Below are 17,533 nucleotides of genomic sequence, written 5' to 3'. Positions count from 1 at the left end.
TGATGCGGCTGAAGGCCTGGCAAGCCTCTGTCGACAGAGGGAAGGTCGTGGTCTGTATTAGGGGGCGGGCCTTGTCTGCGTACTGGGGGACCCACTGGGCGTAATATGAAAAGAACCCCAGGCAGCGTTTTAGTGCTTTTGAGCAGTGAGGGAGGGGAAATTCCATGAGGGGGCGCATACGTTCGGGGTCGGGGCCTATTATCCCATTGCGCACTATATATCCCAAGATGGCTAGCCGGTTTGTGCTAAAAACGCACTTGTCCTCGTTGTATGTGAGGTTCAAGGCTTTAGCGGTCTGGAGGAATTTTTGGAGATTGGCGTCGTGGTCCTGCTGATCGTGGCCGCAGATGGTTACGTTGTCGAGATACGGGAACGTGGCCTGCAACCCGTGTTGATCAACCATTCGGTCCATCTCCTGTTGGAAGACCGAGACCCCGTTTGTGACGCCAAATGGGACCCTTAGGAAGTGGTATAATCGCCCGTCTGCCTCGAAGGCTGTGTACTTGCGGTCACTTGGGCGGATGGGGAGCTGATGGTAGGCGGACTTGAGGTCCACGGTGGAGAAGACCTTATATTGGGCAATCCGATTGACCATGTTGGATATGCGGGTGAGAGGGTACGCATCTAGCTGTGTGTACCTGTTGATGGTCTGGCTATAGTCTATGACCATCCTTTGCTTCTCCCCTGTCTTTACTACTACCATCTCCAGGGACTATTGCTGGCCTGGATTATGCCTTCCTTCAGTAGCCGCTGGACTTCGGACCGAATAAATGTCCGGTCCTGGGCGCTGTACCGTCTGCTCCTAGTGGCAACGGGTTTGCAATCCGGGGTGAGGTTTGCAAACCAGGATGGGGGCTCAACCTTGAGGGTTGCGAGGCCGCAGATAGTGAGTGGGGGTATTGGGCCGCCGAATTGGAAAGTTAGGCTCTGCAGATTGCACTGGAAGTCTAATCCCAGTAATGTGGGCGCGCAGAGTTGGGGAAGGACGTAGAGCCTGTAGTTATTAAACTCCCTCTCTTGCACCGTTAGGGTCACTATGCAGAACCCTTTGATCTGTACAGAGTGGGATCCTGCAGCTAGGGAAATCTTTTGCGCACTGGGACGGATGGTCAAAAAACAGCGTCATACCGTGTCGGGGTGAATGAAGCTTTCTGTGCTCCCGGAGTCGACCAGGCATGGTGTCTCGTGTCCGTTGACCAGCACCGTTGTTGTCGTCGTCTGGAGCGTCCGGGGCCGTGCTTGGTCCAGCGTCATTGAGGCCAGACGTGGTCGTAGTGCTTCAGCGTCTTCCTCGAACCCCGTGGAGCCGTCGATGCTGGGGTCCATTGTTGCCGTCCAAGATGGCGGCGGGGGTGAACAAAATGGCCACCCCCATGCATCACACATGGCTGGGGGGTCACAAGATGGCGGCGGGGGTGGACAAAATGGCCGCCCCCATGCGTCGCGCAGGGCTGGGGGGTCCCAAGATGGCGGCGCCCCTCCCCTCGTGGTGGCCGGGACGCACATGGGGTGCTGGGGGGGTTGGGGAGCGTTTGGAACGCGCAGGACTCCTCCTTCTCCGGGGACAGCGGCGACCCCCCCCCCCGGGACCGGCACACAGCCGCGAAATGGCCCTTTTTCCCGCAGCTCTTGCAAATCGCTGCGCAGGCCGGGCAGCGCTGCCGGGGGTGTTTCGCCTGGCCGCAGAAATAGCAGCGGGCTCCCCCGGGACGACCTGGCGTCTGAACCGCGCAAGCCTGTGGGGGGGAGGGGTGTTGTCGCGACGGGGGTCCACAGAGCCCAAGGGGCTGCCGCGCGGTCGGGGCCGTAGGCGCGGGCGTTTCGCGCGGCCACATCTAATGAGGCTGCAAGGGCCCGTGCCTCTGAGAGTCCTAGCGACTCTTTTTCTAAAAGTCTTTGGCGGATTTGGGGAAAGTTCATACCAGCCACAAACGCATCGCGAATTAACATGTCCGTGTGTTCAATCGCGTTTACTGGCGGGCAGCTGCAGGTCCGTCCCAAAATTAGCAGCGCGGCGTAGAATTCGTCTAGCGATTCTCCGGGACTTTGCCGTCCCGTTGCGAGTTGGTAGCGTGCGTAGATCTGGTTCACTGGGCGAACATAGATGCTCTTTAGTGCTGCGAACGCCGTCTGGAAATCCTCTGCGTCTTCTATGAGAGGGTAAATTTCCGGGCTTACCCTCGAGTGCAGGACCTGTAGTTTCTGGTCTTCTGTGACCCGGCCGGGGGCCGTTTGGAGGTAGGCTTCGAAACAAGTCTGCCAGTGTTTAAAAACTGCTGCTGAGTTCACTGCGTGGGGGCTGATCCTCAGGCATTCCGAGACGATCCTGAGCTCCATAGTCCTTTAAGCACACTTAATAAATTGTAGCGCACAAAGACTCCCGAGAGACGAATAGAGGTGAAGTCGATGAGGCTTTATTAAGCATGACTCGTTCCCCGCAGTACAGCAACAGACTGGAGCTGCGGGGAGAATTCCTGGTTCTTATACTCCGCCTTCAGGGCGGAGCTAGAGATCAACAACCAACCAGGACCCGGGATCTGTCAGCCAATGACATCACGGCTTCACAGTCCCACATGACCCCTAATGCATACTACCACAATACCCTCCATCATATTATGTGGCACTGCCATCACTCTAAATGGAACAGACTTTGAACAGATTTAGCAATTTAAAACTGAGCATCCATGAGGCCATCAGCAGCAGAATTGTACTCAGCCACAATCTGTAACCTCATGTCGCAGTATATCTTCCACCGTACCATTACCACCATTCCAGGGGATCAACCCTGGTTCAATGCAGGAGGGCATTCCAGGAGCAAAACCTGACATTCCTAAAAATGAGGTGTCAATCTGGTGAAGCTACAACACAGGACTACTTGCGTGCCAAACAGCATACGTAGCATTTAGTAGACAGAGCTAAATGATCCCACAGCCAATGGATCAGAACTAAGCTCTGCAGTCCTGCCACATCCAGTTAATAATGGTGGCGGACAATTAAACAACTCACACGAGAAGGTAGAAAGCCAGACTCAGTCTCCTCGACCAGCAGGTAATTGATTGACTGGTGACTGGTAAGTAGTTTTTCCTTTCATTGCTCTCTTGGCATTGTAGTTGTTGTAAGTTAACTTAAGTGTTTAGACATGGCAGGAGATCCCAGACGCGTGTCGCGTGCGATGGGGGAGTTCAGGGGCGTGTCCACTGTCCCTGGCTCCTTCACATCAATACGTGTGTCCAGCTGCAGCTCTTGTTAGTCCGCTTGATGGCTCTGGAGCTGCGGATGCACTCACTTTGGAGCATCCACGATGCTGAGGGGGTATTCTGGATAGCATGTTTAGCGAGTTGGTCACACTGCAGATAAAGAATACTGAGGGAGTTAGTTGACCACCAGACAGAGGAAGAGTAGGAAGGCAGTACAGGGTCCCCTGCGGTCATCTCCCTCCAGAACAGGTACACCGTTTTGGATACTGTTGAGGGAGATGGTCACCTGGGGAAGCATCAGTGGCTGGCTCTGCTGTGCAGGAGGTCAGGAAAAAGAGTGGTAGAGCTATAGTGATAGTGGATTTGATTGTAAGGGGAGTAGACAGGCATTTCTGCGGATGGAAACGAGACTCCAGGAAGGTATGTTGCCTCCCGGGTGCAAGGGTCCTGGATGTCTCAGAACGGCTGCAGGACATTCTAAAGGGGGAGGGTGAACAGCCAGCTGTCATGGTGCATATGGGCACCAACAATATAGGTAAAAAATGGGATGACGTCCTACATGCTGAATTTAGGGAGTTAGGAGATAAACTAAAATGTAGGACCTCAAAGGAAGTAATCTTGGGATTGCTACCAGTGCCACGTGCTAGTCAGAGTAGGAAGGACAGGATAGACAGGATGAATGCATGACTTGAGAGATGGTGCAGGAGGGAGGGATTCAGATTTTTGGGACATTGGAACCGGTTCTGGGAGAGGTGGGACCATTACAAATCGGATGGTCTACACCTGGGCAGGACTGGAACCAATGTCCTAGGGGGGTTGTTTGCTAGCGCTGTTGGCGAGGGTTTAAACTAATGTGGCAGGGGGATGGGAACCAATGCAGGAAGTCAGAGGGTGGTAAAGAGGGGACAGAAACAAAAGCTAGTAAGGAGAAAAGTGGAAGGCAGAGCAACAGGTTGAACTGCCTAATATGGCAGGGGGTGGGAACCAGAGCAGTAGGTCAGCGGGAGAAATAACTGTTGTGTTGTGTTCAGTTTTGGTCTACTTACCTGAGAAAGGACGTACTGGCGCTGGAGGGTGTGCAGAGGAGTTTCACTAGGTTAATCCCAGAGTTGAAGGGGTTGGATTACGAGGAGAGGTTGAGTAGACTGGGACTGTACTCATTAGAATTTAGAAGGATGAGAGGGGATCTTATAGAAACATATAAAATTATGAAGGGAATAGATAGGATAGATGCGGGCAGGTTGTTTCCACTGGCGGGTGAAAGCAGAACTAGGGGGCATAACCTCAAAATAAGGGGAAGTAGATTTAGGACTGAGCTTAGGAGGAACTTCTTCACCCAAAGGATTGTGAATCTATGGAATTCCTTGCCCAGTGAAGCAATTGAGGCTCCTTCATTATATGTTTTTAAGATAAAGATAGATAGTTTTTTGAAGAATAAAGGGATTAAGGGTTATGGTGTTCGGGCCGGAAAGTGGAGCTGAGTCCACAAAAGATCAGGTATGATCTCATTGAATGGCGGGGCAGGCTCGAGGGGCCAGGTGGCCTACTCCTGCTCCTAGTTCTTATGTTCTTATGAATTGCTACAGACTAAGGCCAGTAAGATTAAGAAGAAGAGTAGGCAGGGAGTGGTTGGTCAACGGGGCTGGTGGGCTGAAGTGCATTAGTTTCATTAGTATTTCAGATAAGACAGATGGACTTAGACCTTTGATTAGTACATGGAATTATGATGTTGTTGCTATTACAGAAACTTGGTTGAAAGAGGGACAGGATTGGCAATTAAACATTCCAGGATTTAGATGCTTCAGGCAGGATAGTGAGGGATGCAAAAGGGCTGGGGAAGTTGCATTATTGGTTCAGGAGAATATCACAGCTGTGCTGAGGGAGGACACCTTGGAGGGTTCAGGCAGCGAGGCAATATGGGTAGAGCTCAGGAATAGGAAGGGTGCTGTCACAATGTTGGGGGTTTACTACAGACCTCCTAACAGCCAGCGGGAGATAGAGGAGCAGATATGCAGACAGATCTTGGAAAGATGCATAAACAATAGGGTTGTCGGGTGGGTGATTTTAACTTTCCCTAAATTGACTGGGACACACTTACTGCTGGAGGCATGGATCGAGCAGAATTTGGAAGGAGCATCCAGGAGGGGTTCATGACACAATATGTAAATAGCCCAACTCTGGAAGGGGCCATATTAGACCTTGTGCTGGGAAATGAGCCCGGCCAGGTGATTGAAGTTTCAGTAGATCATTTCGGGAACAGTGATCATAATTTTGTAGGTTTTGAGCTGCTTATGGAAAAGGACAAGAGTGGTCCTTAGATGAAGGTGTTAGGCTGGGGGAAGGCTAATTACAACAGCATTAGGCAGGATCTGGAGTGTGTTGATGGGCGAGGATGTTTGAGAGAAATTCAACATCCGGCATGTGAGAGGCTTTAAATGTCAGTTGATTAGAATTAAGGACCGGCATGTACCTGTGAGGAAGAAAGATAAGGGTGGCAAGCATAGGGAACCCTGGACAACGAGGGATATTATGAACCTTGTTAAAAAGAAAAGAAAGCATTCGTAATGTCTAAAAGGCTTAGTGCAGATGAAGCCCTTGAAGAAATTAAAGCAAGTAGGAAGGAAGGTAGGAGTTAGGAAGGCTAAAAGAGGTCATGAAAGGTCGATGGCAAATAGAATTAAGGAAAATCCTAAGGTGTTTTATACATGTGTAAAGAACAAGAAGGAATTTCTGTATGAAACCAGAGGAAATGGGAGAGGTACTAAATGAATACTTTGCCTCAGTATTCACCAAAGAGAAGGGGTTGGTGGATGAGGAGCATAGGGTAGAGTGTGTAGATATTCTGAGTCATGTTGATAATAATAAAGAGATGTTGGGCATCTTAAAGAGCATTAAAGTAGATAAGTCCCCAGGGCCCAATGGGTTCTACCCCAGAATACTGTGGGAGGCAAGGGAGGAAATTGCTGGGGCCTTGACAGTACTATTTGTATCCTCATTGGCTTCAGGTGAAGTTCCAGAGGACTGGAGATTAGCCAATGTTGTTCCATTGTTTAAGAAGGGCAGCAGGGATAATCCAGGAAATTATAGGCTGGTGAGCCTTACGTCAGTGGTAGGGAAATTATTGGAAAAGATTCTTAGAGATAGGAGTTACTCACATTTGGAAACAAATGGACTTATTAGTGATAGACAGCATGGTTTTGTGAAGGGGAGGTCGTGCCTCACTAATTTGATCAAATTTTTCGAGGAAGTGACAAAGATGATAGATGAGGGAAAGGCAGTAAATGTTGTGTACATGGACTTCAGTAAAGCACTTTTACAAGGTCCCTCATGGTAGACTGGTACAAAAGGTACATGGGATCAGAGGAGAGCTGGCAAATTGGATACAGAACTGGCTTGGGCACAGAAGACAGAGGGTAGCAGTAGAAGGGTGCTTTTCTGAATGGAAGGCTGTAACAAGCGGCATTCCACAGGGATCAGTTCTGGGACCGTTGTTGTTCGTGGTGTATATAAATGATTTGGAAGAAAATGTAGCTGGTCTGATTAGTAAGTTCACAGGCGACACAAAAATTGGTGGAGTTGCGGATAGTGAAGAGGATTGTCAGAGGATACAGCAAGATATAAACTGGTTGGAGTCTTAGGCGGAGAAATGGCAGATGGAGTTTGATCCGGACAAGAGTGAGGTAATGCACTTTGGAAGGTCTAATGCATGTAGGAATTACACAATAAATGAGAGAACTCTTGCGAGTACTGACAGGCAGAGAGATCTGGGTGTTGTTATGGGCCGGGGTTTAAAGAATATTATGGAGTTTACCAGACCTGTAACTTTTTGTTGAATTTGGCGAGGATGAGCACAAGAGTCTTCACTTGAGGTGTGATTTATCAATCTTCCCGGACAATTTAATCAAACCAGTTTTATTCTAAGAATTTAGTTAACGTTTATATAAACACACAGCAAAGATTTTTATCAATTACAAACATAACGATACCCCACAGCTACAGTAACGCTGAATTCAAAAACAAAATCCCATAAACTAAAAAAACACTTTTTAAGGGCGTGGTCCAGCACTCTGCATTCTCACTTGAATAAGACTGGCTTTCCCTGAGATTCTGACCCCGCCTTGCCAGCAGGTTTAAACCCTTCTGGAAAGCAAACTATATCTTAAAAGCCACTACCAAGGTGATTTTTACTGGAATAGATATTTAAAATGAAACTAGAGAGAGACAGGCCAAAACACTGCTGTTCTCTATCTGAGTCCACAGCAGCCAAATGTGAAATCGAAACCAAAAACAGCTCACAGAGCCACAGCCCAGCTCCACCCACATAATGATATCACTGAAGTAAAGTGATCAGACAAAAACCTTTCTTAAAGGGACACTCCCATGACAGCATGCATGTCCACCGATCACTGAAAGTGGCAACGCATGTGGATAAGATGGTCAAGAAGGCATACGGGATGCTGGCCTTCATCGGTCGGGGCATTGAATATAACAATTGGCAAGTCATGTTGCAGCTGTACAGGACCTTAGTTAGGCCTCATTTGGAATATTGTGTACAATTCTGGTCGCCACACTACCATAAGGATGTGGATGCTTTGGAGAGGGTACAGAAGTGGTTTACTAGGATGTTGCCTGGTATGGAGGGCATTAGCTATGAGGAGAGGTTAGATAAACTCGGTCTGTTCTCACTGGAACGACAGAGGTGGAGACGTGACCTGATAGAGGTCTACAAGATTATGAGTGGCATGGACAGAGTGGATAGTCAGATGTTCTTTCCAAGGGTAGGAGAGTCAAGTACTAGGGGACATAGGTTTAAAGTGCGTGGAGAAAAGTTTAGAACAGATGTGCGAGGCAAGGTTTTTACACAGAGGGTGGTAAATATATGGAACGCGCTGCCTGGGGAGGTGGTGGGAGCAGGTACGATAGCAGCATTTAAGTGGCATCTAGACAAATAGATGAATAGGGTGGGAATGGAAGGATACGGACTCTGTAAGTGCAGACGGTTTTAGTTTAGACGGGTACCATGGTCGGCGCAGGCTTGGAGGGCCGAAGGACCTGTTCCTGTCCTGTATTGTTCTTTGAGGTTCTACAAATATTCCCATCGTTAATGATGGAGAAGCCCAGTACATCTGTGCAAAAGACGAGGCTGATACATTTGCAACAATCTCCAGCCAGATGTGCCGAGTGGATGATCCATCTCTGTCTCCTCCGGAGATCCCCAGCATCACAGATGTCAGTCTTCAGCCAATACGATTCACAAAGCGGCTGAAAGCACTGGGCACTGCAAAGGCTATGGGCCCTGACAATATTCCGGCAATAGTACTGAAGACTTGTGCTCCAGAACTTGCCGCACTCCTGGCCAAGCTGTTCCAGTACAGCTACAACACTGGCATCTACCCGGCAATTTGGGAAATTGCCCAGGTGTGTCCTGTACATGAGAAACAGGCAAATCCAACCCAGCCAATTACCGCCCTATCATTCTACTATCAGTAAAGTGATGGAAGGAGTCATCAACAGTGCTATCAGGCAATAAAATAATAAAAGCAAAGCCAGATTTTTGGGAAGGGGAGTCAGAATACAGTGAGAGGGATTTACTTTTCTTGCTTAGGGTATTTTTACTGAGTACCCGTCTTCTAAGAAGTTACTGATCGTTCTAGTCTCTTGAAGATCTTTACCCTGAGCGATCAGAATCAGTAACATCTAAAAGAAAGAGTTTTTGCACCCAATCTTTCACAACCTCACAACATTCCATTGGGCCTTCACAGTCAATTAAATGCTTGTTGAAGTGAGGTCACTATTGTGATATCAGAAATGCAGTTGCCAATTTGCACACAGCAAGATCCCGACAATATCCCGCTTTAGTGATTTGGATGAAGGGTAAATGTTGGCCAAGTTACTGGAGTGAACTCCTCTGCTGGGCTTGCGATAGTGCCAGAGAGGTCAGGCATCCAGAATCGTGAAAGTGGAGCTCTATGTTTGCCACCATCCCGATTTTTAATTCTGACCTTGGGTCACTGTCTGTGTGGAGTTTACATGTTCTCCCTATGTCTGCGTGGGTTTCCTCCCACAGTCCTAATAAATACAGGTTAGGTGGATTGACCATGCTAAATTGCCCCTTAGTGTCCAGGGATGTCGAGGTTAGGTGGGGTTAAGGGGCAATGAGTAGTGTGCTCTTTCAGACAGTCGGTGCTGACTTGATAGACCAAATGGCCTCCTTCAGCAATGTAGGGATTCTATGACTTTTTGACGAGACTGAATGAGTCTGTGTCCTGTCTGTTTTACAGAGGCGATTCTGATTGCGGCTTTTTGTGTCTGCCTGCTCCTGGTCATCTTGCTACTGATCACCTTGTGCTGCTGCTGGAACCGGAAGACACAGCATCACAGAGTTCCTTCAGATATCGAGGAGCTACCCTGACTGACAATGACCTTACTCTCACACTACAGCCAGTGTGAAGACTGAATGGACCCAATCATTCCCTGTTACATCAAGCTATGAAGTGATATATCCCTGGAAAAGCCTGGAGACTTGAAATTGCTAATAGAAGGCAGCTTGCTTTCAAACAAGAATGTATTGAATTCTTAGCGAATCAATCTGTTTTTACTGTAATGACATGGGGTGAGGGGAGTGGGTTACTTTCCTTGTTTCCGGCCATGGATCCCAACCCCATTTGCCCACCCACCTTCTTTCTATGTGACAACTCTCCACTGGAATGGAGAAACCCGTGTAGCACTGGCTGTTGCACGGTGTTGCTAGTGAACCCTGCACTTTTCCATCATAAAAGACTCTTTTACTTTCACCTCCATATCTTTGTCTGTCTCTGTCCTTGTCTCAAAAACCCTCATCCATACCTTTAACACCATCAATTTTGACTATTCCACTTCTGTATAGTCCCATAGTCTATCAACACCTTAAATCTAGGCTTCACATCCCTGTTTAAATTGTCTGGTTCCCCCTCCCCACATCTATAATCTCCTCTAAACATACAACCACCGCCTAGCTCCCTCTCCCTAATTCCCAATAATAATCTTTATTATTGTCACAAGTTGGCCTACATTAACACTGCAATGAAGTTACTGTGAAAAGACCCTCGCCGCCACATTCCGGCACCTGTTCAGGTACACAGAGGGAGATTCAGAATGTCCAATTCATCTAACAAGCACGTTCCCTAACCGGGAATCGAACCCTGGCCGCGATGTTAAGAGCACCGAACCCTAACCACTAGACCACCAGGGAAACTGTCTGACTCTAATCTCCCTACCCTCGCTTCATCATTACCATCTTTGCTTTCAAACACCGAGACTTTAATGTTCAGGAGTTTCCTCTCTCGCCTACCGCTTTGTTTAATTCCTTCTAATTGCCCCTTCTTTCACTCTGATTTCCAGCCAGCCTCTGTAAAGTGCCTTGGGATTTTCTTTGTGAATGTGGACTGTCTGTATAATTGCAGATTGTCCAAGCCTAGCTGAAAGAATTTTAGCAATGAGTTGTGAGCATCACTGTGAATCTGTGACATGCTCAGCAGAGGTATTGCTCCTCCTCGCCTCTGAAAGCGGTGAAGTGAAAGCAATATTCTGTACATGACATGACCATCCCATTCCAGCATCAATCTATCAAACAGATCAAAAGCTGCATGAAGCTTCATTGAGACCATTTTGCAAATGTCATGATTTTAATTTGAGCGAAAGGAGGAATATCACAATATATATTGGGACAATGTGTTTGGATACAGCCAGAATTGGCTGAAAGAATCTCTTTGGAATTGTGTTTGGCAAACCACATGGCAGTGCATCTTCCTATCGTTTTCCCTTTAACCATTTCAGTGTGTTATCCATTAGTGAGGAGTCGGTGCTCAAGAGCCTGACCCTTGACCAGCGAATAACTGCTAACTCAGTCCCACTTTCATTCCCCTTGCCTCGGAGTGCACAGAAAAGCCAGAGTTCAATGCAACACCTATCTGGCCCAGTCCAGTCCACCATTGGCTCTTACTGTGCACACCCTTTTTGGGGAATAGACCCTTTAGGGAGTCCTGTGAAGTGTGTGCTTTGGAATGATAATGCTACATTGGATTGCAATACTGTGGCATTAGCTCCTTTTTAATAATAATCTTTATTGTCACAAGTAGGCTTACATTAACACTGCAATGAAGTTACTGTGAAAAGCCCCTCATCGCCACATTCCGGCTCCTGTTTGGGTACACAGAGGGAGAATTTAGAACGTCCAAATGACCTTTCGCGACTTGTGGGAGGAAACCGGAGCACCCGGAGAAAACCCAAGCAGACACAGGGAGAACGGGCAGACTCCACACAGACAGCGACCCAAACTGGGAGTCGAACCTGGGACCCTGGAGCTGTGAAACAACAGTGCTAACCACTGTGCTACTGTGCCATCCTGTGTTCTGATGCACTGTGTCCATAGACAGGGCCCACCTCAAGTGTGTCTCTTGTTGAGAAGTCAGCTGTGTCCTGTTAGTCAGTGGGTTAGCCTGCTTTCTACAGTTTATGTGGCTCCGAGCCCTGTCACTATTCCAAATTAGAACAAAGCATTATCTGGCTGAGAGGTGGCACAACAACTTAAATTAGTGTTTCTGTGGCTCAGTGCAGGTGTTGTCTGAGATTACATTGTGGTAAAAACCCAATCCACAGTAACATCTTAGAATCCATACAGTGCAGGCCCATCAAGTCTGCACCGACCCTCTGAAAGTGCACTTTACCCAGACTCACTCCCCGCCCTTTGTCCTTAACCCTGTAACCCCGCCTAACGTGCAGATCTTTGGACACTAAGGGACAATTTAGCATAGCCAATCCACCTAATCTTTGGACTGTGGGAGGAAACTGGAGCACTCGGAGGAAATCTATGGCAGAGAACGTGCAAACTCCACACAATCATCCAAGTGCCAATCACTGTGCCACCGTGTTGTCCTCACTAGCTTGATTATATTCACATATTTATTCCCCATCTCGAATTTCCAGTTCTTTATTAAAATCCTTGAATGTGTGGTTACCTCCCAAATTTTTCCTATAACTCCATATTCCAATCTGCAATTATACATAACTCCATATGGACTGCCACAAAACAGGGGACTTCACTCACCCAATACCATTGGGAACTATTGAAGAATCACCTGAAATTACTTCTCTTCCTACCCCTGAGGATTTATCCTGAATTCGCCCCCCCCCCCCCCCGCACCCCTGCACTCCTGTTTCTTATCAACATGCCGCCTCTCAGCAACATCATCCAAAAACACATCCAGTTCCACATTTGCACATCAGCCTCGCCACCACCTCCACCCATTATCTTTTATTTGTCAGACTGTCTGTCTGACATCCAATACTGGATGTGCTGCGATTAAATATTGGGTAAATGGAAGCCATTTTTATCAGTCTTCGGTGCAAACTCCATTCCCTTGCCACCCATTCCATCCCGCTTGCTGACCACTGTCTCAGGTTGAATTAGACCAATCACAACTTCAACATCCTATTTGACCCCAAGCTGAGCTTTTTACTTCATTACTTCCCAACGTACCTTCACCTCCGCAACTGAAGCTGCTGCCCGTATCCTAACTTTAATCCAGCTCACACCTGCTCACTGACTTATCCAGCATTAAAATCTTATCCTCATGTTCAGATCCCTCCATTTCACTCTAGCCTGCACCCTGCTGAGGTCTTTGTGTTCTACAGTTCTGGGCTCCTGTGTATCCCCCCCCCCCACACTCACTGTAACTCAGTGTTGGCCTTAAACTGGAATTCCTGTCTTAAATGTCTCTGCCAATTCTCTATCCACCTTTACAATGCTTCTTTAGACCTACCTCTTGGACCAAATGTTGGATTTCCAGGTTCTGTGTTGCCTCCTGTTCATTCCTCTCTGCAGAACAGGCTTTTTTAAAAAACTGCAAAGAAATATTAAAAGTATTCATTGCACAAACAAATTCCACTTAATTGTCTGCCTTCATCAATACTTTTTAATTGTAGAACCATTGATTTTGATTGCACTTCCTGAGGGCTGTCTGAATACCCTTTTGAGCTTGTCACATGCCTTGGCTGGTGTAGTTTACTGAGGGAGAGAGCTGAATTCCACTGGAGCTTGAAAGGTAATGCATGTCAATCTTCCATAAACCGGAAACAAGTATCCGATATGATATTGAGAGATAGTGATGCTTGTTATTTTTGTATTCAAGGGCAAAAAGCAAATAATTTTGTAATTCCGTGAAACGTGGTATATTGCATGATGCTGCTGGTTAGTGGTTACTTTAATAAAACCTGATTTATACGTCCCTTACCTTGATTATTTTTCAGAATGTCTTGGGAAGACTTTCTCAGTGAAACACCAGATTTACTAACAGAGTTGGCCAGGGAAATGGTAGATGCGTTGGCTATCATTTTCCAAAATTCTGTAGATTCTGGAACAGACCCGGCAGGTTGGAGGGTAGACAATGTAACCCCGTTATTTAATAAAAGCAAGGAGAGAGAAAACAGAATTCCAGACCGGTTAGCATAACATCAGGAGTAGGGAAAATGCGAGAGTCTGTTATAAAAGATGTGACAACAGGACATTAGAAAATATCAATGGGATTAGACAAAGCCAACATGGATTTATGAAAGGGAAATCATTCACAAACCTACTGGGGTTTTCTGAGGCTGTAACTAGCAGAAATAGATAAGGATGAAACAATGAATAAGGTTTATTTGGATTTTCAGAAAGCTTTTGATAAATTCCCACATGAGAGGTTAGTGCGCAAAATGAAACAGATTGGGGGTAATATATTGGCATGGATTGAGGATTTGTTAGCAGACAGGAAACAGAGTTTAGGAATAAATGAGTATTTTTCGAAGTGGCAGGCAGTGACTGTTGGGGTACCACAGGGATCAGTGCTTGGGCCCCAGCTATTCACAATATACATCAATGATTTGGATGAGGGAACCAAAAGTAATATTTCCAAGTTTCTGACTCAAAAGTTGGTGTGAAGGTGAGTAGTGAAGAAGTTGAGAGGCTTCAAGGTGATTTGAGACAAGTTGGATGAGTGGGAAAATACATGGTAGATGCAGTATCACTTGGTTAAATGTGAAGTCATCCAGAATGGCAGAGTCTCATTTAAATGGTGATAGATTGGGAAATACTAACGTTCAAAGGGACCTGGGTGTCCTGGTGCACCAGTCACTGTAAGCAAGCATGCAGGTATAGCAAGCAGTTAGGAAGGAAAATGGTATGTTGGCTTTCATTGCAAGAGGATGTGATTACAGGAGCAAGGATGCCTTACTGCAGCTGTACAGGGCCTTGGTGAGACCGCACCTGCAGTATGTGTGCAGTTTTGGTCTTCATATCTAAGAAAGGATATACTTGCCATAGAGGAAGTGCAGTGGAGGTTCACCAGACTGATTCTTAGGGCTAGTTTAGCTCAGTGGGCTAGACAACTGATTTGTGATGCAGAACCAGGCCAGCAGCGCGGGTCCAATTCCTGTACCGGCTTACCCGAACAGGCGCTGGAATGTGGCGACTAGGGGCTTTTCACAGTAACTTCATACTTGTGACAATAAAAGGTTATTATTATGGGATGACAGAATTGTCATATGAGTTGACTGTACCTGTATTCACTGAAATTTAGAAGAATGAGAGGGGATTTAACTGAAGTGTAAAATTCTGACCGGCCTGTGTCATGGTCTGTAGATTGGCCGGAGTGATGAACTACAGAACATCTAGTCTAAATAATTTATTATGAAACAACTGTATGATAAAGATAACTAGGATAAATAAAATAATAAACTACTAACACTAATTAACTATTGTAAAGCTGCCGCAAAATACATCCATCCTCCAACACAACCTACTCCCAACTCCCCAGCCACAGGGTCATGTGGTGGGTTTACACTGCCACCTAGTGGTTGGAGGTCGTGCGTAACATTATGTACAGAATTGCTTATGCATATCATCACAGGCTGTACAGACTGGATGCAGGGACAGTGTCTCCTCTTGCTGGCTGAAGCCTCAACTTCTTCACCACTCACCTTCCCACCAACCTTTGTGTCAGATACTCATCCAAATCATTGATGTATATTGTGAATAGCTGGGGCCCAAGCACTGATCCCTGTGGTACCCCACCAGTCACTGCCTGCCACTTCGAAAAACTCTACTCTCTGTTTCCTGTCTGCTAACCAAACCTCAGTCCATGCGAATATGTTACCCCCAATCTATTTTATTTTGCACACTAGGGGCAGCACGGTAGCACAGTGGTTAGCACAGTTGCTTCACAGCTCCAAGGTCCCAGGTTCAATTCCCGGCTTTGGTCACTGTGTGGAGTCTGCACGTTCTCCCCGTGCCTGCGTGGGTTTCCTCCAGATGCTCCAGTTTCCTCCCACTGTCCAAAGATGTGCAGGTTAGGTGGATTGGCCATGATAAATTGCCCTTAGTGTCCAAACGGTCGGGTGGAGTTACCGGGATGGGGTGGAGGTTTGGGTTTGGGTAAGGTGCTCTTTCCAAGGGCTGTTGCAGACTTGATGGGCCGAATGGCCTCCTTCTGCACTGTAAATTCTATAATTCTGACCTCTCATGTGGGACTTTCTGTCTAGAACAAGGCGTTAGTTTCAGGAAATGAGGTGGGCCATTTGGGACTGGGATGAAGAGAAATGTATTCACTCAGTGAGTGGTGAACCTGTGGAATTCTCTACCACAGAAGGTTGCGGAGTCAAGTCACTGAATATATATAAGGAAATAGGTTTCTGGACTCGAGGCTTCATGGGGTGTGGAGAGAGCATAGGGTATGCCATTGAGATAGGGGATCAGCCATGATCGTATTGAATGGCGGAGCAGGATCGAAGGGCCGAATGACCACCTATTTTCTATATATTTACTGTAAGACTAAGTTCATTTCGGTCCCAGGTTAACATTGCAATTCAGACTGAGTTCAATTTGTCTGCATTGTCGCATTATCAGACAATCCTTTTTTTAGATTAATTTTATGGGATGTGGGCATTGCTTGCTTGGCAAGCATTTATTGCCCATCCCTAGTTGCCCTTCTAGATTCTTTCTTTATTCAAGAACCAACAAGAGGCTATTCCACATTTGATTGTGAAAACTAATGAGCCAGATTTGATTATGGCAGGTTGTTTGAAGGTGAAGTTAATGGGAAGGCTTGTCTCCGTGCTAGTGGGAATGACTCTTCGTGCCTGAAGAAACCAATTTCTCATTTGCAGCTTCTGAAGCAGTTGGAAGCAGTCTGTGCCTTTCTTCAAAAACATTGCAACTGTTTGTTTTGAACTTGTAGGTTGTTTTCCTGGTTATTGTACACCAGCGGTCTCTATCAGCAGCTTCCTGCTCCCATTGCTCAATGTCAATGTCAGCAAATGACAACTGTCTTTCCAGCTTATCTTTGAAGAATCTTATTACCAGAACATAGTTCAACTTAAAACCCCTTTGTAGGACCCATGTCCTCCCCAGCACAATTGGTATTGTAAAATAATGCTGATTGCCTCTGGTGAGAACCTGATTGTTTGTGATGCAGTGTCCTTCCATCTGTTATTCATGATGGATTAAACAGTGTTTATGGAAAGTTCCAGGAGTCGTATTTCTGTTTCCTTTACAGAACCCATGATTCTCACCTACACAAAGAGGATGGTGATGACAATCATTCTGTTTATAATAATAATAATAACCGCTTATTGTCACAAGTAGGCTTCAATGAAGTTACTGTGAAAAGCCCCTAGTCGCCACATTCCGGCGCCTGTTCGGGAAGGCTGGTATAGGAATTGAACCCGCGCTGCTAGCCTTATTCGGCATTACAAACCAGTTGTTTGGCTCAGGGCAGCACAGTAGCACAAGTGGTTAGCACTGTGGTTTCACAGCGCCAGGGTCCCAGGTTCGATTCCCTGCTAGGTCACTGTCTGTGCGGAGTCTGCACGTTTTCCCCGTGTCTGCGTGGGTTTCCTCCGGGTGCTCCGGTTTCCTCCCACAGTCCAAAGACCTGCAGGTTAGGTGGATTGGCCATGATAAATTGCCCTTAGCGACCAAAAAGGTTAGATGGGGTTATGGGGTTACAGGGATAGGGTGGAAGTGAGGGCTTAAGTGGATCGGTGCAGACTCGATGGGCCGAATGGCCTCCTTCTGCACTGTATGTTCTATGTTCTAGGTGCACAGTCAATTCCAGCCCCACATGTCCGTGAGTCACAACACAAATGAATTAGCCAACAATTCTTCTAAAAATATCCAAAGTCTTTGGCCCTTGGCTGCCCAATAGTTACAGTCACCACGTTTGTAAGTTTAAACACAATTATTGTTTATTTATAACAAGAAATATCATGGAAAAATGCCATAACTGGTTAACTATCAACTCCCACCTAACACCTGACTCCCA

The 17,533-nt window shown here is 46.8% G+C and overlaps 1 protein-coding gene across 1 annotated transcript in view; it reads left to right on the top strand.

Annotated features, from left to right (window-relative positions):
• The window catches only part of LOC140430929 (lysosomal acid phosphatase-like), a 224,113-nt gene extending 210,651 nt beyond the window's left edge, over positions 1-13,462 (top strand). The window contains exon 11 of the mRNA XM_072518745.1: positions 9,479-13,462. Coding sequence (XP_072374846.1) covers positions 9,479-9,609 — 131 coding nt within the window. The 3' untranslated portion in view covers positions 9,610-13,462. The remainder of the gene's footprint in view (positions 1-9,478) is intronic.
• The last annotated feature ends 4,071 nt before the right edge of the window (positions 13,463-17,533 follow it).

Source organism: Scyliorhinus torazame, chromosome 10 (genome assembly GCF_047496885.1).
Source record: "Scyliorhinus torazame isolate Kashiwa2021f chromosome 10, sScyTor2.1, whole genome shotgun sequence".
NCBI classification, from domain to species: Eukaryota; Metazoa; Chordata; class Chondrichthyes; order Carcharhiniformes; family Scyliorhinidae; genus Scyliorhinus; species Scyliorhinus torazame.
This window is presented reverse-complemented; position numbering and strand designations above follow the sequence as displayed.